At 45.1% G+C, this 22,957-nt stretch overlaps 1 protein-coding gene across 1 annotated transcript in view; it reads left to right on the top strand.

Annotated features, from left to right (window-relative positions):
• Positions 1-22,957, top strand: part of xylt1 (xylosyltransferase I) — a 62,944-nt gene that overhangs the window by 29,206 nt on the left and 10,781 nt on the right. Inside the window, exons 2-9 of the mRNA XM_071517834.1 lie at positions 5,025-5,294; positions 5,376-5,616; positions 10,614-10,786; positions 10,960-11,162; positions 15,422-15,502; positions 17,081-17,297; positions 17,715-17,891; positions 20,560-20,825. Coding sequence (XP_071373935.1) covers positions 5,025-5,294; positions 5,376-5,616; positions 10,614-10,786; positions 10,960-11,162; positions 15,422-15,502; positions 17,081-17,297; positions 17,715-17,891; positions 20,560-20,825 — 1,628 coding nt within the window. The remainder of the gene's footprint in view (positions 1-5,024; positions 5,295-5,375; positions 5,617-10,613; positions 10,787-10,959; positions 11,163-15,421; positions 15,503-17,080; positions 17,298-17,714; positions 17,892-20,559; positions 20,826-22,957) is intronic.

Genomic DNA, 22,957 nt, shown 5'->3' with positions numbered 1-22,957 from the left:
TACCGAAACACTAGTTCGAGGATAATCCCGGTTATTTTCAAACTGGGCCTTATTTTCCTAGTTTTGGCCATCATTATGACTGATTGTGTTTTTTTTCCTAGTTACTTCACTGTAGAGCTTTACTTACCTCCACTTAGCCTGGAGCGCTGCTCTCCCATACACACACACACACACACACACACACACACACACACACACGCCAACATAATCTCCAACATTTGAAACCAAGTGCTCGCACTGCAATGGGACCTGCCTACATCCGATTTCTGACGATCCATCGCCTGAAACTTGCATATATTTCAGTATTAGATATGTATAACTAGCGTGAGCTGCTTGACAAGTAAATCATTGAAGTATTCTGATGCTGTGTTCACATCAACCTCCTACTGGTAATTACAAGTGGGTGGGATATACAGTATCTTAAAATCACAGCTATTTAAAGACATGTAACTGCAGTGTGAGTGTTACGTATTGTGTAAGGACGTGTCTTAATCGCTTTTGAATTCAACTGTTGGAGATTGCGTTGGCCCTGTATGTGTGTATTGGACAGCAGCGCTTCCAGCTAACTGGAAGTATGAACGCTATAGTGAAGTATGTGACGAGATTTTGAACACAATCAATAGTCATGATGGCAAAATCTAGGAAAATAAGCCCCATGTTGAAAATAACTGGAATTATCCTTTAAAACAACCTACAGTGCCAAAGTCCTACTTAAGCATATCTTGCATGAAATCCATTTGATTGTGGCATCAAAAAATACCTTCTACCTCTCTCCCCATAAATGTTCTTTTTATTTCCTTGTATGTCCATCTTACATGAGAATATTGTCAGGGCACGACGACTTTGACTCTTTGATCCTCTTTTTTATTGGTTGCTTTTAATGTTGGTGATGTAGGAATTGAAGCCCACTCCACTGCACACTTGAAAAGTCTTTCTGGATAAGAGGGTCAGTTAAATACCGAAAATGTAAACCTGAGAACATCTAAAAGAGCAGCTGTTCTTCCACTAGTGTTGATTAGCTACGATAACTAAGACTTCTAAGAAATCAATGAGCGCTGAAGCCAACTCCACTCTGCGCTGGCTCATTTTACCATGAGATGTCCTGAGGTACTCGAGCAGCTGTGAACCTCAGTAAGTCTGTCAGTGTATCAGTCTCCCGTGTCACGCCAGAGGCCACATCTTGCTATCACAGGGATTCAGTCCAGGTAATTAATCTGAGCTCGTTAGCCACACGGCAGGCGGGTCCTAGCAGAAGCTGGCCCGCACACTGCCTGTCCACTATATGGGCGGCTCTGCTGTGAGGCTAACACCATGCTGACCACTGCCAATTGACTACTCTAAACTCACAAATAAGCCAGTACATGGTCTGTGGAGTTTCCTAACATGAATAGGTGCTTTTCACACTGCCAACCTGTGTGTGTGTGTAAATGCGGGTGTGTGTATGTGCTTGTGTACATGCTGGCATGCATGTGCGCACGGCTGTACAGACACCAGCTTATGTTGATAGAGCACGTCCTGGTGGCACATGCAGTAGCTTATCCCAGCTAGGCCCAGTAGGAATGATGTCTTTTAAAGGAAGCAGGGTAGGGGGGTGGTGTGAAAGTGATATGTGCTGCTACCTTGCTCTCCCTAACATCTACCGTGGGACTGCAACAGTAAATGATGGCATTAGGGAGGAGGGGAGGGGGCGGAGCAGATGAACTGCTTTCCCTCCTAGAGCGAGGGATGATACGAGGGCTGGGGGAGGAGGAGAGGGGTGAAGCCAGACAGGTGGTGAGAGAGAGATATGTGCTTTTTCTCTGTTGCACGTGAGATTGGGGGAATGGAGAGAAAGGGAGAGAGAGAGAAAGAGGACAGGTGAAATATTTCCCCCTGTGGCTGAGGAAATGAGGAAAAGTGGAAAGGGCCAGCTCTGTATGAGGAATGGACTAAACCATCCCTGGAGGGGGGATTGAAACTCCCAGCCCCACAGGCCTCACTCTAAATGTACCTACCGATGATGGATGATACTAACGTTTACCCCCTCTGCTTTTTCCTCACTCCTCAGTAGAGCTCAGGGGGAGCTGTTTGTGTGTGTGTGTGTGTGTGTGTGTGTGTGTGGTGCAGCGAGCACACCGCATGCCAAGCAATCCAGGCTTGGCCTCCCCAAAGCTCCCAGGGAGTAGAAAACATATTCCCTGTAACAATCGATAGCCCGGCTCCCAGCCCCATCTCCAGTCGAACACAGCCGTATCTCCAACGCCCTCCGCTGCTATTAATTCCGTGCCCCGCCGTTTCCTGCTTAGAGCCCCTGCTCAGTCCGCACAGACCTCCAACACAGGCTGAGATTAAAGAGCAACACAGCTACTGAAGTGCTTTACACACAGGAGGGGGGGGGGGGGGGGGGGGGGGGGGGGAGGGGGGGAAGGGGCAGCAGGGGTGAAGATTGTTTATCCATATGAATCTCCTCAGTGCCAGCTTGCAAATGCTATACCCTCGTTTCCACTTCAGGGACATGGGGCTAATCGAGGCTTGCTCCTATCCATGTCACTTAATTTGCCCCAAAACAACATCTTTGCGATGCTTTTTGCAAATGAAACAATTATCCAGCTGGGCTATATTCAAAAAAGCAATATGCGATACAACGTTCGATCCTATGCTATATTCAGTCGGCCCTGCCTCTTGTAAGCCCCACTGGGCCTCGCTGTGGAAATTAGGATATTTCCACACTGCGGAGCTTAGAATACTTAGGCACGGAGTCAAAGGCAGATTTAGTCTAGTATGCATTCAGCGATCAGAGAATCAGAAGAGGGTTTCTTCAGCCCTACTGGGTGGTATCTGCTGCAAGCCAAATACATTTGTTTCATTGGGATTGGGTTGAGGCACAGTTTTTTACATTTGCTCACTTGGGCTTACTTCCGATTTAAGTGTGTTCCCTTCTTCTCCTCATGTCTCTCACGACGGGACTCAAAGCGGGGGTATCCGTTTCTCCGGGGCAAACACATGCTTTCTCTACTTTACTCGCTCTCTCTCCCTCTCTTAAACACAGGCGCACAAAATCATAAATGCACACAGACTCATTTTACCTCTGCAAACATCCAGTGACTAGCACTGCATGGATTAGCCCCCTAAAGCGTTCCCTTTGAAACCCCGGCAAGTAGGGATTTCTTTTTAGGTGATCAGTAGCCTAAGCAGCTGTTACACACAGGATTAGCAGGTTCTGCCATTCATACCAACATAGTCTGTTTGAACTGGTAGGGTGAAGAAAGGAAAGGGAGACGAGACGGGGAGGGGAAGGGAGAGGCGATGACAGGCGGGAGAGATGAAGTAGAGAAAAGGACGGGAGAGAGAGAGCGAGTGGAGGGAGGAAAAAAAAGATGTGCGGGAGATGTGAAATGGGGAACAGATGATGAGAGAAGGGGAGCGAGATGTGGAGCAGAAGGGATGAGAGGGGAGAGGAATGGAACAGAGAGGTGGAAATGGAGTGTGTGAAGAGATGTGTGAAGGGAAGGGAAGGAGCGAGGAGTCGTGGGAAGTCACAGATGCGTGGAGCGAAAATGAGTGAAAGAGAAAAGGAGGGAAAGGGAAAGAAGTAAGAAATAGAGACAAGGATGGAGAGGAGAGGAGAAAAGGTATCCGGTGTTGTGAGAATCAGACTTCTGCCAAGCAAGGGGCTTTAAAGGAGTTGACTATGAGAATGTTGTTCTCTCTGGGGTTTTTTTAGCTCGTTCTTTGTTTCTCACCTTCTCTCTTTCCTTTCTCGCTCCTCGCTACCAACCCCTCCCCTCTTTCCTTGTGTGTATGTGTGTCAGCCAGCCAACTCTGTAATTGTGCTGGTACAAGGTGTTTGCGGAGAGGAAAGGTTGATGGGCTGATAACAGGCCTGGCTTTAGGGGCGGAAAGACATTTCCATGCTGAGCGGCAGGCTCACAATAGCATCTCTCTAACATCTCACTCGCTTCGCTTGTATCTCTCACCTCTCCTGCTCCCTCTATCTCTCACACACCTCTTTTTGCACTCGGCGTCCCTCCCCTTTTCTCTCCTGCTTTCTGTTTGCTGTGTCTTGTAAACGGAGAAACACATCAGGTATCTCGCTTGTTATGAGCTCTATCTTTCCTCAGCTGCCGTTTGTTTTTCTTCTGTTCTGTCTCGCTCTTTCTCTCTCTATCTCTTTCTCTTGTATGTCTAGCGAAGTGTGCAAGAGTGGTGTGGCAGCCGGGAAACTCTCTCAGCTTTCCGTTTGATGCGCCGGGGCACATTTCACTGGAGCGAGCCGGCACTTCCAAGGAGCGGCAGAACTCATGCCTCGTGTCAGCGCTCCTTCGCCTTGCACTCTCCTCTTTCACTCATTACCCTGTTCCTCTTTCTGCTCTCTCCCCCGTGCCCCTCCTTCCCTTTCAGCCTATTCTGGTGGAAAGATAGGGAAATTGTACATTCAGACGTTCACACACAAACACACACGCTATCTCACATGCAGACTCGCAGCATTCACAAACACTGCCCTTCCAGTCACACGCCACACCAATGTAATTTCATCACGTTCTCATGTGGCTGCAGTGAAAAAGGAATCAGAAATTGTACACATGCGTGCACACACACACACACACACACACGCACACAGAAACACACACAAACACACACACACTTACACAAATTCACAGTCATATTCTGGTCCTTTATCCCCTCTTGGTAATCTGTTTACGGAGTGCTGGGCCCATTTGAGGGAGAAGTTAATTGAAACCGGGGCTAATCTGATGATGGCACGGAGCAGCAGAGCCTTCAGCCTGCATCGGCTCCAGTCAGGTTGCACCTTGTAGTCCCCACACTCAATACCTTGCTACTTCATTTCATGCCTCATGGTTCCATGCGGCGTTGCCCAGTCGTACGTGCCACATTGATTGTTAATCCGACATTTGATATGCGCCTCACTCACTCAACTCTGATCTTGTTTTTCTTGTTTGTGTCCCCCTCCTCCTCTCTCCCTTCTTCTCCCCTGTCCTTTTCTCAATGCTTCCCTTCTCTTCTCTTATTCTCACTCTCTGCAGGATGGATATTACTCCCACCGGCCTAAGGAGAAAATTAAAGTGGACAGCAACAACGAGAACTCTGTGCCCAAAGACTTTGAGAACATAGACAATAGCAACTTTGGCGCGCGCTCGCAGCCCCACCGCCAGTCTGTAGGGGGCACTAGCAGCAAGCAGCAGCGGGAGCATCTCCAGGAGAAGGCCCACGCCCAGCAGCAGGCCTGGAGGGACAACTCCCCCGGTCTGGGCCGCAGCTCCAATGAGGTACTTCCTGTAGGCCACCAGCCGCTGGCGGTCGGCAACAACGCCTCTTACCCAGGCGGCCGGCAGGGCACCGCAGGAGTGTCGCAGCAGCACTACCGCGCCTCACAGGCCCAGCAGGCGCAGTCACAGCACAGACACCAGCACCCACACAGGAGGCAGGCGACCACAGCGCCGCTGGAGGTCACCTACGACCAGCCACCCAAGTGCGAGATCAGCGGGAAGGAGGCCATTTCGGCTCTGTCCAGAGCCAAGAGCAAGGAGTGCCGGCAACAGATCGCTGAGGTGTACTGCAGACACAAGGAAGGCCGGCTGATGCCTGACAAGGTCACTCGCTACTGCCCCCTGGAGGGTGAGTCAGTCATTCTAATTAACTGTATTCGATTTTAATTAATACAAATGATTCTGTTTCTGTGGAGTCAATATGATCACTTTGTATTCTGCTCAAAAGTTCTCGCACGTAATGGGTTGATATCTATCAAGCTTTCAGGGTGGGGACACCTGATTAGGAATTGACAAGGTTCCCACAAGGTGCTTTATTCTTAATGTGAAGGCATTATATCATGTCTGATGTCACACAGATGCATCTACATCTCACAGTTTGAATTTTTTTGGTTGTGCCATTCCTCCTCCTCAAAATAAGGTGATAAAGACTATGTGGTCTCGCCAAGAATATGGTGATATAGCTCAATGGGTGGAGCGGTGCACTAACACTGGGTTAGGGGTTCAGTTGCCAATGAGGCTACCAATGCTAAATATGTATGTACTCATGGTACTGTAAGGCATAAAAGGATAGATGCATACTCCAAATGGCATATCTTACGTGAAAGCATCGGTGAAAATGGGTGAGGAAGAGAAAAATCAATTCAAAATCAGGATCAGGAGATGTATAAACTCATCTTTTTTTTTTTTCATAAATAGATTTTTCTTCCAGCCTTATTAAATGAACAGAACACAAAAACACCTCCTAGAAATAATGCCTAAGTCTAAAATATATCTGGCAGCTTGTCAGCAATGTTCTTGCCTGATGTAGTTTGACATTTTCATTTTTTTCAAATTAGTTTCTTGTTCTCTCTACTGTACAAAGTTATTTTAATAGGCAATAAGAAAAATAATATCCGCAAAGCTGGGAACAAAGAGGCTGGTCTGACCAGTCAGGCTTTAGCACACTAAAATATTTCCTGTTCTTGTAATTGCAATTCTCGTCAAAGCCAAGAAATGTCTTTTCTGCTGATGTGTAATTGGTGAAGTAAATTGTTGGAGAAAATGCGGATGCTGCTTGTATTCTCTCCAAATTGGTTTCCAATTTTCATTTGTTCAGTCAGGCTGGCTGCAGATCACAGGTTTTCCTTTCTCTCTGTCTTTCTCAAACACATGCACATATGCACGCACACACATACACACACATTCACACACACATGCAAACTTTTTCCAAGAATTGTTGGACATCTGCAGACTGGTTGTAGATTCTGTAAACAAAATCTGTTAGGTTGCCACCATTGGTGAGCATCACGCATCAGTAACTAAGTTTAAGTGAACAGCACACGCACACACACACACACACACACACACTCACTTAGATATACACACATGAGAGTGGAGTGCATATGGAGAGCAGTTTGAGGAGGAGAAAGCTATTATACTTGGAGACATCTGGCCTGTTCTAGTCAGATACCTTCACTGCCCACAGTCATCTTATTAGAACTCAAGGAGGCACAGTGACTTAGCAACTTTTGTACATTCCCCTCCCCAAGAGCAGAAGTATCGTTTGTCTGTGACTAAGCCCCTGTCATCTCACAGGGCGACTCACCACCCCACTCAAACTGACAGTTTGATCAAAAGAGACAAAGAAATTGAAAAGGGCTTTCCCCTGGTGGCTGGGCTGTAACAACACGACAGCTAAATTAAATCACTTTTCTTTTTTACTCTCCGTCTGCCTGCCTGCCTGCATGCCTGCTGCCTGCCAATGTGTTATCTCTCTCTCTCTCTCTCTCTCTCTCTCTCTCTCTCCCTCTCTCTCTCTCTCTCTCTCTACCTGCCCACCCCCCACCCACCCGCTCTTCTCTGCTCTCCTCTATTCTGAATTCAAGTCCCAACCTTGTTAGCAGAAAATTGTCCAATTTGATTTGATCGGTATTCTGTCCTTGAGGCCTTGGCCAGATTAGCATTTGTGTTAGCTCCAATGTTAGATTCATTGAATACGAGAAGAACATGTTCTCTCTGCCTCCCATATGCTAACTGGGCTAATATTGGTTTGGCCGGGCCGGGTCGCTCCAGCAGGGGCACCGAGTGGCGGCAGTCGGTGACCTTGTCCCCATGTAGCAGAAACCCGATGGACTCACACTGACTTGTTTTAGTCACGACATGAATTTGCACTTCAGGGTTTGTTCGTGTCGGATAATAGCAGTTAGTCAGATGCTAGGCCTACTTTTAGAAGCATTATACTCTCAAAACCCATGTCATACAATAGAATAGAATATAATATAATAGAATAGAATAGAATAGAATGTGTTCATTACAGTTAACAATATTATAAATGAAAATACTTTGAAAATACTTTTGCAAATCCTTTCATTTTGGACACATTTTAGTTTAATGGTCTGCACAACTTTCCAGGGACTGTGCAAATCCACAGTTTGTAAAAACATTTCAAGGAGACAAAGATGAATCTTTCATACAGAAATCTCGCACATATTTCCTAACATGGAGCAATGTGATTTGATAGTATACATTTAAATAAATGAAACTCACCAGATTAATATGTTTGCAAACCTGGATTTGTGGATGGTTTCAAGGAGCAGAAACCATTCTCAAGGTGTTTTAAAATGCAAATGTGTGCAAGCGCTTTTGGATATAGCTGTGCTCTTGTTCTAACCTCTCTTACGAGCGGTTAAGATGGAGGCTGGTTAAGAGCCCAAAGAGGAAGAGAGCGGGGTGATAGCAGATGAGGGAGAGGCAGTTTAAAAGATTGATGGTGATGGGAAGGACGATGAAGAGGGATGAGTTCAAGAGGAGGGCTTCTGTTTTTTTGTTTTTTTCTTTTGGGACTGGGCCTGCGGTCTCTGCAGGTTTACAGTGTACTCACAAAGACTGTACATGTGCGCAAAGACTATTCTGCAGATATACACACATACTCACCAAAACTGACAGTAAAACTTAAGTTAACATTCACACACACACACACACACACACACACACAAACACACACACAGAGCAGTGCTCATTAGTTCAGCTAGGTAGTATAGCACACACTCTCAAAGTGCTTTGTGAAGCGACTGGCCAATTATCCGTGTGCAAAGCAAACCGGTGAACCTTCTTAGCTGGCCACCAATTACTGTTCAATCTGATACGGCCCACAGCAGATTTCCCCCTGCGCTGTCACGCACATACAGTATGTACACTGAGAGAGCGAGAGAGAGAGGGAGGGAGAGAGAGAGAGAGAGAGAGAGTCAGATATTTCACGTATAATAGTCCCTAGTACCAATCTTCTGAGTATGTCCCAATTTCAGCTAAAAATAAGTATGAGTGACTGACAGGAGGCACGGCCAATTGGAGTCAGGGGAGCGTGTTATTACCCTCGCCCCTGCAGTCACCCCTTAGATAAAGCCGTGTTGGACACCTGCCCTTAAATTTGAATGACTGACAGGCAGTTTGCTGAACGAGAGGCACTGGGACTTCATACCCCGTCCCTGTTGTCGGCTCTTAAAAAGAGACACGTTGGACACTTGCCCTTAAATTTGAGTAATTACAGGACCTCAGGGCCAGACTGGGAGAGGAGCCGGGAGGGGCATTTCGTCGTGGTCCCTGCAGCCCAGAGGAAACCTCACCTCAGGGGGATAAACAGTATTCCCTTAGCTTCCCTCACTTGTACAGCTCTGACAATGGCTCTCCTCTTGCCCCTTGGGAACTTAAGTCCCAAATTATAGTCATTATCTCCTTAAGGCACGTTCTGTGAGCAAATAGGCCTGTCTTATAAGCTGCATCTGCTGTAATAACTTTAGATTTAATAAACAAACACTGCCTCTTAACAATGTTGGTATCCGTGTTGGTGGACCAGACAGCGCAGAACTGCTCCGGGGAGAGTTTTCTTGTTTGGAAGTTTTTATCAAGTGTTTGCTTTAGAGGGGTTAAGGGTGGTACAAAACCACACAATGGAGTTATGTGAGGTTACCAATGGCTCTCCAGAGATGGTTGGAATTGTTTAATTTGATAGCGGCTTGGCAGGCCAGGACTGGGACTGTGTTTGCTTGCATGCTTGTTGTTGTCATTTGTGTGAAATCTAAGGCATCTTCTGGGAGTTTTGCCTGAGAGGAATGATGGCACATTGTCAAACTGTGCTCCACCCTGAAAGCCCCAGAGGAATAGCTCATAGGATTCCTGTCTGAATGTGGATAGTATTTACACTGTGTGTGGTGTGTCTGGCTGAAATTGTCATAGTTCCAATTCAATCACATAAGAAATGGATGAGTGACTCACAGCTTTGTGGTTCCGTTGTTGCTTCCATACCCGGGCTGAAGTGGCAGTCTGAGGTATTTTTTATTTATTTATTTATTTTTTCTTTTTGGCAATGAGGAGTGGCAATGGTCTGAGAAGTAGCGTGGCTTACCGTCTTTTTACATAACCCTGAGCAATTTGGCCGTCTGAGAACATCTGACTCCGATATAATAGTAAATGACACGGAAAGGAAAGTTACCAAGTTACAGCTACCACTGTCCTTTGTAGTTTGTGTTGTTCAGGGTATAACGATTGCAGGGTTGTATTATACTCTAAAACTGTATTCCTAACCCAGTTATATTGTTGTGTGACGCTGTGTGTGACATAACCCAAATCTCATAACATTTTTTGACAACACCAGAAGTGCGTCTTGACTGGTAAAAACAGATACATCCTCAGTTCTGATTGGCACAGTCACATTCAAAGCCATCGTGAGTTAATTGGTTATTATTAATATGCTAATCACCACTCAAACTGATACCTATGTGTTGCTTAGCAGCCACTTTGTTTAGCTATTTCTCAAGAACTTCAGTGCTTGGTTGAAGAATAACATTTAATTATCATTATTATCTAACTATTTCCAATTAAAAATATAAGATTTATTGATTTGTTCTTCCTCTAAGAGTTTCACCACATCATTCTGAGCCCAACAACACCTCTTGTACAACCTCAAGCCACAGGCTTATTGCTTAAGTAACAGATGTGGGTTTGTAATCAAACAACATATCCAAACCATATTTATGATAATATTGACAATGACAATATGTTGTATGAATGAAATATAGTAAATACAACTTTTATATTCACTTTTATGAGTAAGTAAACATAGATCCTGATGTCTTTATGCCTGTCTAGGTAAAGCCAATGCCAACGTCCAGTGGGAGGAAGACTCAGCAGAGAGCTTTCCATCAAAACCAGTCAGAATAGCTTTTGTCCTGGTGGTCCATGGACGAGCCTCTCGCCAGTTTCAACGCCTCTTCAAAGCCATCTATCACACCTCCCACTACTACTACATACACGTTGACCAGGTAAGCCACATAGAGCCTACAGACATGATGTATTTAATGTGAAACCAGTCAAGCCCTTCAAAATCCTGTTTTATTTATGGAATTTCTATATTTCAGTGACATTATGTAAAATTATATTAAAAAAATCTTGATGTCAGAAAGAATATTTGTTCATCTATGATCAATCTTTCCAGCGCTCCAACTACCTGCACAGGCAGGTTCAGGTCCTGGCTGACCAGTATGTCAATGTGAGGGTGACCTCCTGGCGCATGGCCACCATCTGGGGCGGTGCCAGCCTGCTAACCATGTACCTCCGCAGCATGGCTGACCTGCTGGCCATGAGGGACTGGAGCTGGGACTTCTTCATCAACCTCAGTGCTGCCGACTACCCCATCAGGTAACAGAGGAGGACCTCAAAGCATAGTGGAGGCAGTCAGGTGACTTTGAATGGGTTGGTTCACAAGACTACATGAAGGGAGATGGGTGATGAGGTGATGAGGTGTAGAAGTTTGGGAGATTCCAACTTAGGTGACGTGTCTGTGTGTTGGACATTGTATTCTCTTGAAGAGGGCAGATGCCGTCCACCACATATTGTACCTTAGGATAAACAATGGTAGACCACTTCAGCCGATAGGGAGGAAATTCAATATGCATTAGTGTGGCCCCCTGCGGTTGACTGTGAGCTTTAAATAAAGAGTCACTCCAAACCAAACAGATCAATGAAGTAGAACCTCTGCTTTTCTCAAGCCCTATTCATTCACGCCTTCTCTTCCAAGTCCCTGTTTCCTTGCTTTGCACTCAATTGAATAGGATACATGGTGAACTGATTACAACTTAATTGCCCAGGGTCAATACCTATTGACTTTCCAGGCCTGTTGTGTTCTGTACAGTCCAAAAGTCATCTCTCCACTCCAAAACATCCCTTTTAAGAGGCTGTAAAAGGTAATTAAAAGCCACAAACTCTAGGTGGAAATGGACATGAAGTCATGGAAATAGTCTATTGGAAGAAAAATGTCATGACTTGTAGTTTTTTTATGTGAGTTTGTAGTCCTTCTGGGAATAAAGGGTCTGCTGGGTTTTTGATGTAGCTCTGCAGCAGCCAATTAAAAACCCCCTATTAAGGAGAGAGTTATCTCTTCTATGCAGCCAGATGTCCACCAGTTGAATTTAGACAAGCTGTAATGGCCACTGGGTAACAGGAAACTGGATCTGGTGCCTCCACAGCTGGAGCCAAGATGGAAGGGCAAAGCCATAGATGGAGTTTGTGTTTTACAACCCCATGTGTGTCATCCATAGACATGTTCAGTCTTGTTGTGCTGTTTTCACCATATCGATGAATGCTGCTAACATGCTGTCTGTGTCTATGTGTGTGTCTTTGTGTATTTTTGTGTATCTCTGTGTGTGTGTGTGTGTGTGTGTCAGTGTGTATGTGTATTTGCACCTGTGTGTGTGTGCGTGTCTTGAGTTTATGTTTTGCCGTCTGCATAGTTCAGTCGTTTCTCACCACCTGTCTTTGTACATGTGTGCATATTTATCCTCCTGTCTTTCTGTCTCTGCAGCTGTCGGCCTGCCTGTTTGTCTGTCTGTCTGTCAGCGTATGATTAAAGGTGTTTGCGTGTGTGTGTGTGCCGAGACGCTGTTCTCCTCCCGTCTCTCGCCTCCTCATTTGCATGTGGGTGATGTTGTTGAGAAAAAGGGCTGACAGTGGAGGTTTTAAAGCCCCATCTGTTGGGAAACGAAACGATTGATGGAGCGAAAGAGGGAGCCGAGAGGCAGAAACGACAGGGAGAAGCGAGGGAGCGAGAATAAGCAGTTAGGGAAGGGGAACGAGAGGGAACTGCATGTTTTGGATCCGTGCAATATGGAAATATGTAAATCCCACTCTTGTATCTTTGCTTAGCAAGTGCATTTGTAACCACAGCTTGGATTTGACCGAGTTTGTGCACTGCATATTTACTGAGTTGAACTTGCAAACGTGGTTATTTGGGCAGCAGGGTGGCATTGTGTGATTAGGGGGGCCGTCCTTTAGGCCTCGGTTCAAGCCCCTGTGACAGTAAGCATCCACCCTGCTGGAGTGTCCTTAAGCAAGAAACTGAAATCCAATCAGCTCGGGTGCTGTTTTGTAGCAGACACTCCTCTCTGATCTCTTAATGGACTTTCATTTAATGCGTTTACAGTAAATTAAAGTTCACATGGAGGTCCTTGCAGCATACTACAGCACAGAGTAACATCTTGGAGCAACCAGATGCCTCACCCTTGCCAGACTGCGAAAACCCTGTGTATTATTTTTCCACTTCCCTCTTCAATGAATTACACATCTATAAGCTTTAACCTATAAATTCTAGTCACCCTACTACATTAATCCAGACAAAACGGCCCAACAATAACACTTATTGTTGAACCTACATCACCCTTTCTTTAATTTAGCTTTCAGTGAGTATTGTTAATATTTTTTGGTTACAGACCTGGTCCAAATGGCACCTTTCTTTCCTCTGGGACCCGCCGCCAGTGGTGCAGGCAGGAATGCGGGGGGCTGCCATGCCCGGCTCTGGCCCGGCTATAGCTGTTGTTATCAGTGGGGCTGGAGACAAGCATTATTTCCCCTCTAATTCCCTGATAATGTCTGTCCTGCCGCATGGATGACTCTCAAAGGCAAACCCAGAGCCCCTCACACCAGCAGGGGGGCTGTGTGTCCGGGGGGCTAGCTTGTGTGTGTGTATGTGTAGGGGGGGGAAATGGGAGGAGGGTGTGTGTAGATGGCTGGGAGGGAGAGGGACAGTGTGTGTGTGTGTGTGTGTGTGTGTGTGTGTGTGTGTGTCCAGAGGGCCAGGGGATGAGTTACACGCTTGCTTTGTCAGAGAGTAGAGCCCTCTTTCCCAGCTTTTATCTACACTGTCTTCTTGCCTCTACCTCTTTTTCTTTAAAGCCCCTTTCATAGACTTTACAGCTGCTTTTAAGGAGTCCAAGCTTGGAGAGACAATGATTAGCTGCAGGCGTCATATCTTCTAAACTCTTTCACCCTCACCAGAAAGTATGTTATCTATGTCTTGGAAACACATTGCATGTCCAATTTGTGATTTATTTTTGTTTTATTCTGTAAGTGACAGCTGATATTGTCCCCTATATGTGAAAAGAATTTTGAAAATGTAACTGTAAAATTCAAAACAAAATCATAACAATCAATCAGAAACTTTTTTTTTTTTTTTTTAATTACTTAAACTATGGAACTTTTTGGAGGTTTTTCCAGGACACAGATGATGAATGCATGAGGCTGATCCATCTCTCATCTGTTTGAGCAGTATGGTGTGCATTCATAACCTGTCAGCCATGGCATTCAACTATTCCCCTCTGGAATGGCATATTAAAAGTCCTTGTTGTAAAAAGGGCATGTTATGAATTTAACATTAAGAGCATGAAAGTGAAACAAGGGCACAATTATGAAGTGTAATTGGCTATGATATTGAAAGGGTGCACGTTTTTGGGTTGCAGGTGGTGTTGAAACTCAGACTAGTGAGTGTGTGTATGTGTGTGTTAATGTGTGCATGTGTGTGTGTGTGTGTGTGTGAATACCATTGCCGACAGAGACAGAGTGACAGAGAGGGCAGCCGCAGGGCTGACGGTAAGCAAACTAGACCCACTGGATGGGGTGACCGCTCAGGTGGCAAATCTGGAGCTTGACATGAATTCCCCCCGCTGTTTGTGTGCCCGCGTGTGTGTGTGTATGTGTGTGTGTGTGTGTGTGTGTGGGTGGGTGGGTGGGTGTATCTGTTTATGTGTACACAAGTATTTATGTGTGTATGCATATGTGTCTGTATATATACAAGCATTTGCGTGTCTGTATGCATGTATATTGTGAATTTGCATACAAGCACATACACAGTGTACATACACCAGTATTTGTGTGTGTGTGTGTGTGTGTGTGTGTGCGTACGTGCGTGTGTGTGTGTGTGTGAGTTAAAGAGAGAGAGAGACAGAGGGATTGCATGTGTCTATAGAGCATATCATCAGTTGGGCTTTATGGCTGAGGACCTCCTAAGATAAGCCCCCCAGGCTGTGAAATTGCTCCTTCAAGAGAAAATGACATTAATATGCGTTCCTCCCTCCCCCACTGATCCTCTAGCCTTTTACCAGGGCCTCGCTGCTCTTTTAGAAAGGGAAACCGAGCCATCATGAAAGCCAGACACAAGCTCCACCACAGATGAAATGTTAGAGCCATTGACTGGGCCATAGCCTGCAGAGCAAAGCTTTTAGCCTGTCTGGCCCATGTATGAGGGAGTAGACTGCTCTACATTGTAATACCAGCATGAAGTCATTCATCACAATCAAGGATAGCACAATCTTTTGTATAATGCTGAATAGTTTTAACGGGTTGAGAGGAGTGAGTGACTGACATTGAGAGCAGCGGAGGTCTTTAATTGACGTGTAGGTGACTCAAGTGAGCTTTTCATTACAAGTAACAGGTGGATTCATATGTGCAATTTTCATGTCAAACTCTCACATTACAGGTATAAAGCAAAATAATGGTTATATTTCTAGAAAATGGTGGAAAGTGAGGTTGTACCTTGCATTTCCCAATCATTTGTTTTGTCAAAAGTAAATGATATTTTGCTTGTTCATGATTGTCTGATGCTGATGATTTGTGCCTTTTTGTTTCAGGACCAATAACCAGCTGGTGGCCTTCCTGTCCAAATACAGAGACATGAACTTCATCAAGTCCCATGGCAGGGACAACGCCAGGTGAGATGCACACACACACACATACACTTACACATGAATACACACACACTTAAATGAATGCACACACACATACTCTCATACGCAGTTAGAAAAATTTTGATACTTTTCAATTTCCCCTCTCTCCTTCTCTCTCTCTCTCTCTCTCTCTCTCTCTCTCTCTCTCTCTCTCTCTCTCTCTCTCTCACACACACACACACACACACACACCTAACATGTATGTGCACTCACAAACTCCTGCCAGCACAAAGCGGTCAATGAGTCATAATCCAATTACCTCCCATCTGTGGCTTAATTAATTAACCTTGTTGATGGGATAACCTAGTGAGGTTGTTGCCAGCCCGCCCTTCTCTGCCACACCTCCTGCCTCCCCGCCGCAGTCCGCTTTCTGCCCTGTCACACCCCGGTGGTAAACCAATCATCACCCCACACTGCAGGCAAAAACACCCTACCTCTTGCATGACTTAGCGTAAATCAAGAGCTGTTGCCAAAGTGACTTTTGTGGAGGCATACGAGAAGAAGAGAAAGGGTGATTGAGTTTGTCTTCAAGAATTTGCTAGACAGAGCTGCCTAGTCCTAACTGAACTTCATATTAATAAGAGTAATCTTGGCAATCCACACTTACCCTTTGCATGTGTTTGAATGGCTGAAATAAATTTAAATGATAGCGCCCTTTACATTCATAAAACATAAAAAATGCATGAGCATGCATTCCAAGAACAAGGAGATTCCAAAAATGTCAAACAATTAGAAGAGTAGAAATTTGAAGTGTGTGTGTCAGAATCAGAATCAGAATCAGAATCAGAAATACTTTATTGATCCCCGAGGGGAAATTGGGTTACATTGCAGCTGCTCACATTGTAGAAGTGAATATATACAAGCGTAGAGAAATTATAAGAAATTATAAGAAAAATAGAAATACGAAAGTAAGAAATATGTAAAATATGTGCATTATACTACAATATATAACAATGAGAATAAAAATAATAATAATAATATAGAAATAAGAGAAATAAGAATTCTGTACAATATGCATCATACTGTGTGTGTGTGTGTGTGTGTGCACTGATGTGTGTGGCACAAGGTCAACACGTCGACAGCCTGTGTCACCCGTCACAGAACGCAGGGAACTGACTGACCTGGTTGACCTGAACTTGACTCCTACCAACTCACACTTGATACAGTCACAGGAGTAACACCATCCATTATGCATGTAGGGTGTCACTCCATCTTTCTGCTGATAAAAGTGTGTAGTGACAAGTGTGAACTGTAGATTTGTCCAGTTATTTAGGGGCAAGGACAGGAGACATGTTGCACTATCATGCAATGGAAATTCATGTTTAGTATTACAACATTTGTTGCAATTTTCTATCTAAAATATGATACTTTTTTCATTTGAAACTGGTAAATCTGTAAAACCACAGACACCATTTAGTCAGCTGTTGTAGTCTACACAATAACGAAAATCTTCAATACCTGAGAATATTTTCAATGAGGGATTGTATGAGAGTGATACTGTATTGTGTATATTTATGTATTTTGTATTGTATAACCATATCTATGTGTGTGTGTGTTCACTAGGTTTATCCGCAAGCAGGGTCTGGACCGCCTGTTCTTCGAGTGCGACACCCACATGTGGAGGTTGGGCGACCGTAAAATCCCAGAAGGCATTTCTGTGGACGGTGGGTCCGACTGGTTCCTGCTCAACCGCATGTTCGTGGAATATGTCATCAACTCAAAGGATGACCTGGTCACCAGCATGAAGCGCTTCTACGCCTACACACTGCTGCCTGCCGAGGTAACACACACACACACACACACACACACACACACACACAGACACCACCTTGACACAAACAAGCGTTCTATTCTGTGCTGACTGCCAGGTAAACACTCTGCATCACTTATAGAAATAGAATGCAATGTTCCCTTTTCATCACTGTACAAGATGTACAGAAAAAAAAACTTGTAGGCGGACATAAAATCATAAAATGAGGGCAAGATGTAAAAGAATAAAGACTACTTTTCTGAATGTATGTAAGGATTAGATTAAACTAAATGATCTCTGTGGAGAAATTGGATGCTTTTCATGAGCTGCTGGGAATCTCTGTTCTCTGCTGCTGCTCTATTTCCTTTTGTGAATTGGATGGTGTAAGTAATAAAAGGTATACAATTTTCAAATATCATCCTTCCCTCTCTCTCTTTCCATTCCCAGTCTTTCTTCCACACGGTACTGGAGAACAGCGCCCACTGTGAGAGCATGGTGGACAACAACTTGCGCATCACCAACTGGAACCGTAAGCTGGGCTGCAAGTGCCAGTACAAGCACATTGTTGACTGGTGCGGATGCTCCCCCAATGACTTCAAGCCTGCTGACTTCCACCGCTTCCAGGTAAGTAATACTTTAATGTGGAGAAACTCTCTTTTTGCCCGCCTCCCCTCCATGACCAGCTAGAGAACGGAGCCAAGGACTCCAGATAAAGAGTGTTCTCTCCAACCACTAGGCAGAAAAGTAAGGTGATTCAGTAAGCTGAAGAAGTATTAGACACATACAAACTAGCAAATGTAAAGAAAGGCAAACGGTTGTGAATGAGAGACAGGCAGATACACATACACAAAAATGAACGAGTAAACAGTATTTTGCTTTGGGAGGACGTCTGTTCAGCATGAACTCCTCAGTATCCAGTGGGAAATCAGGGCCGATCAATCTCCAAAATTCACTAGCCTCAGGATCTGTCCTCTCCACACCAACATTCAGCCTTTTCCCCCAGCTTATTATGTGCAGAATTAGGTCTCGATTAGTGTGACCCTGGACCAAAAGAAAATAATACTAATTAGGTGTTCATTGGGGGAAGAGGGCCTACGTTTCCGAAATGAAAGTGAATGAGTGGCAGTGACTCCGGGACCCCAGAGAAGTCAGTACTGCAGTTGGACTTTTAATGAGCTCCTAAAAAAAGTGAAAAGAGCTCTAAAAAGTGGAAATGTTCTGCCACAGTTAAATATCACCTCAAGTCGTATTCTTTTAGTGCTCTCGCTCACTCTCTTTGTCCCGCTTGCTCCTCACATACAATTCAAAGCCGTAGCGTTGACCACAGTCCTCCCCTCTCTCGCCAGACCTGTCTGCCTTCTGTCTCGCCTCAGTCTCTGGCAGCCTAGCGCCAACACATTACCGCAGGTCCTTGGCACTGCCGCAGGGTCTGGTTGGCACCCTGGTAACAGCGAAGTCCAATCCTGGGAACAAAGCAGCCCTTCCAGAAGCCAGCCAGACCTTGGTATTAATAGGACTTAATATCCCATAGAGCACGCTATCTGAGTTTCCCTTTGAACCTCTGAGTAGGGGAAAGATAGGCAGCACGTTGTAAAGTAAGGTTCACTTGGATTCATTGCAGCTGAGAAGAATAATTCAAGGTATAAGTGTCTAGTTTCCTACATAGTGCTTTGTGATGTTGAAGTGCACTTATCAAGGGAGAGGTGAGGCGTCTTCTGTGAAGGAGAGGGGTGGTATGTGGAGAAAGCGAGGTTATGTGTCTTTGGTTTTAGTGCATTATTGTTTAGAAGGAGGTCCATTTGGGAAGTCTGCTGGAAAGGCAGGCTGTGACAGGTTGGTGCTTTCAGACTACTGCACTAAGGACATGTCAGAACGAACAACATCTGACAACGTCCCGGTGTAAACAACCACAGCTCTCACAGTAAAAACTCCCACTTTCATGTCTCACTTGATGAACTGTAGCTGAGAGTGGAGAATTAACAAACCGTCTGGTACAATGTGAAGCCACACCGACTTCCCCCAGTCGCTGCCCCGGCATGAGAAAAGGCTGAATACCCAGAAACGGGCCAAAGCTTGATTAGCCCTCCTTTTTGCAGTAGGTAGCATGGAGGTGCTCAGTACATGGGTAACTAACAGTAAATAGTTGTGTGTCTGGGACTGAAAAGACGTCTTTGTGTGTATGCCAAGTTGTGGAGGCGGCAGATTTCATGATGCACCATCAACCACACAAGCAACAGTGTGGGACAGAGAGAGAGGGTGAGAAAGAGGCGAGGAGGCCAGACTGTGACAAATAAAGACCAAGAAGTGTTGAGACAGATGAAGAGAGAAAGAGAAATGAATGGATGGATAGATAATATGCTCTTTATACACATTTACATCAATCCATCCATTATCCTTTTGTCAGCACAGCTATATTTGCAAATGCTAAGCTGTTGCTGGAAATACCTTTGAAGTATAATTTTGTGCTTCCAAAGATATGTAACAAGGCTCATTTTTCTCCTTTAGTCAAGAACCTTTGGCCATCAACATTGACTTTAATCTCTGTGCTGAAGCCATCTGACACAGATGACCAGAATGAGTTGCAACTCCAACACCCGTTGTTTAGGCATTTCTCCCTCAGTGACCCACCCAAAATCCTTTCATCAATAGTCGCATTGCAACGTGACTTACTTTTTTAAAGGACCTCTCTTGCTACATAATTTATTTTCTCCCCAATTGCTCCTAGACCTCCCCTGTTCCTCCTCTGACACCCTACCCTGCATCTGAAATCTTAATCACAAACCTTGACTGCGTCCCCAGAGGTTGTCTTGGCTGAGTTGTGTTTTTAAAGTATTCAACTCAGAAAACTTGTGTTTTTCCCCGCTCTGTCTCTTGTGGGAAAAGGGAAGAAGCAAGTAGAGTAATTTCCCTTTGTTGATTCAGACATCATAGTAGTCTGCGCTGAGTTTTCCCATTGGCTTTATGGGTGACTGGCTGATGGGGACCACATACAGGGCCCTAGACTTAATACATGCAAACCATTTGTTCTGCAAGAGAGCGGAAGAGAAAGGCTGAGGAGAGAGCACTTTTGATTTAATAGTCATTCACAAATGCATACAGAGCTGTTTTACATCTCTCTCTCTCTCTCTCTCTCTCTTTCTCTTTCCTCTGCCCACACACATCACTTCCACATGCATCTTCCTTCATTCTTGTCTTCCTGGCATGCCACCACTTCTTAACCTTCTCTCCTTTGCTTCCTTTCATCTCATCCCTCCCTTCTTTGTCCTCCTATTATCTCTCTCCTTTTCTACAGCAAACAGCGCGGCCCACCTTCTTCGCCAGGAAGTTCGAAGCCAGCGTGAACCAGGAGATAGTGAACCAGTTGGATGCCTACCTGTTTGGACCGTTTCCCCAGGGGACCACGGGCCTCCAGGTCTACTGGGAGAACATGTACGATGAGGCAGATGGTGTGGCCAGCCTGTCGGACACACAGCTCACACACTACCACTCCTTCTCACGGCTGGGCCTGGCCCGGGCTGCTGCCTCACTGCAGGGAGACCCACAGGATAATAGCTGCAGGTTAGTTTTGTAAACACAGGATGAATACACACACACACAAATACACACAAGCATCATACCATCACACACCTGCACCCACATCCACAAACAGGTGCAATTCATTCACACAGACATGTCTTCATTCTCATAAGCCAGCCCCACCCAGGTTAGCATGAGAAGCCGCAACCTATATAAAACCTTTTGTATCTCTGCTCACACAGTGTCAATGTCTGGCATCACATGTCAGAACGATGCATCATTAGGAACAATGGATAGTTCCAATGAGCAGCTGGGAACTCTGGGTAATGCGGTCTGTTCTGTAAGACGATATGACATTTCTGTCAATTAAGCCCTGAGGTGATGAGGCTATATAGGTCAAAGCGTTGGAAGCTGTCCCTCGAGGCCAATGTATTATTAGTGGGACTGTATGATTTCCAAAGTGCTGCTAACATACTGTATGTGGTTAAGATGAAAAAGGAAAACCACACATTCAGTCTTCTCTGCGTCCATATTTAATGATGAAATGGAACATATTTTTCAGCTTGATGTACTTGAGTAAGGGTTACAACAACATATGCCTGCAATAGCATCTGGTGTATGAATCCTGGCTAACTGTTTAGTTTGACTTTATCTGCAATGCTAAAACGTGATTAACAGTGATAAAATATGCTGATTAAAACCACACAAACAAGAGGTGCAAATTACTGATGTGTGCAGATGAGATAAAGAAAAAACCCAGTGTCTTGAAAAAGCACTTCACCTCAAAATAAAATAAAAATGAAACACACAAACAAAATAATTACAATAACTACAAAAATCAAGATAACGAGCAAAGCCACGACTGGACTGGATAACAATCTATATGGCGTGGTGGAAAAAGGATCAACAGTCTGGCAACAGAGGCTGAGCGTCTCTGGAATCAATAAAGTATAGCAACACAGTTGCTTCACTATTACATTTAGGACCAGCATGATTGGCTGTATTTATGGCTGAGTCTTAATCAGTCGAGAGTTATTCTACTCAAGAAGGTTTGCATGTCAAAAGTCATCAGGTAATTACTGATACCACATGTATGGAAACAGCGTCATCTACGGTTACTTGCTGTTGTTGTAGTGTATTGTGTAGTGTATACGTGGAGCAGTGTATGTCACTGCTCCACGTATGCAGGGCTCCAGTATGGCGTTTGGAGTGTCCGGTGCCAGCGCTCCCCCCAGCTGCATTGTGGGTGTTCTGCAAAGCCCTGTGGGTAAAGCTGAATGGAGAGAGGAAGCATGTTTCCATCTGTCAAACCTCAAAACCACTCCATCTATCGGTTACAGATGTTTCTACTCATACCCTCCATCTGTTAAAAAAGAGAGCAAGAGCAAGGGAAACGCCGGTTGTGTGTGTGTGTATGTGTGTGTGTGTGTGTGTGTGTGTGTATGTGTGTGCAAGAAAGAGAGAGGGTCGGCAAATCTCTGTAATTGCCAGATAATGAGCATGTGAGAAAAAGCATTTACTTCGGGGAAACAAGCAAACCTCTTTCTTTCACACATATGCGTAAACCCAGTGTCAGACAGCTGGAAGGCCACAGGGTCACAGAGCAGGCAAATGAATGGTGTGTGTGTTTGTGTTTGTGTGTGTGTGTGTGTGTGTGTGTACCGTACGTTGTATTATTCTTGTTGGTGCTGTTTGAGTCCATTAAGAGTCATGCGTACCCCCATGTGCGTGTGTGTGCCCACATTATTTGCATGCATATAGAATTCAAATGTGCCTCCGACAGATGGTTGCGGCAGTCTTGGTGTGAGACTGGAGCGAGAGAGAGAGAGGGGAAAGAGAAGAGAGAGGGATTGGAGTCTTTTAGCAGCCTGCTGTGACTGGGTTGGAGAGAGAGCGGAGTAAAGGCCTGAATGGAGCTTCTGTGCCGGCTAAGCCCCAGACCCAACCCTCTGCCTCTTACACTGGCAGCCGCGTCTCTTCTGGGAAAGACGGGGCAGGGGAGAACGAGGGCCAAGGGAGGAGGATTGGAAGCAGGGGGAAAGAATGAGAGAAGAGGAGACGAGAGGAGAGGAGGGGGAAAAAAAAGAGGAAAAATGCAGGTGGGGAAAATAGAGAAGAGGAGAAAGGGAGAAAGATACAGAAAGAGGGAGCAGGAGAGGAGAGGAGGGAGTGTG

Source organism: Centroberyx affinis, unplaced genomic scaffold, assembly GCF_046629955.1.
Source record: "Centroberyx affinis isolate AG114_WGS23_722 - 3 ecotype Tasmania unplaced genomic scaffold, CSIRO-AGI_Caff_v1 ptg000006l_1, whole genome shotgun sequence".
In the NCBI taxonomy this organism is placed as follows: domain Eukaryota; kingdom Metazoa; phylum Chordata; class Actinopteri; order Beryciformes; family Berycidae; genus Centroberyx; species Centroberyx affinis.
The sequence above is the reverse complement of the archived record's forward strand: the minus strand, read 5'-3'. Positions and strand labels throughout refer to the sequence as shown.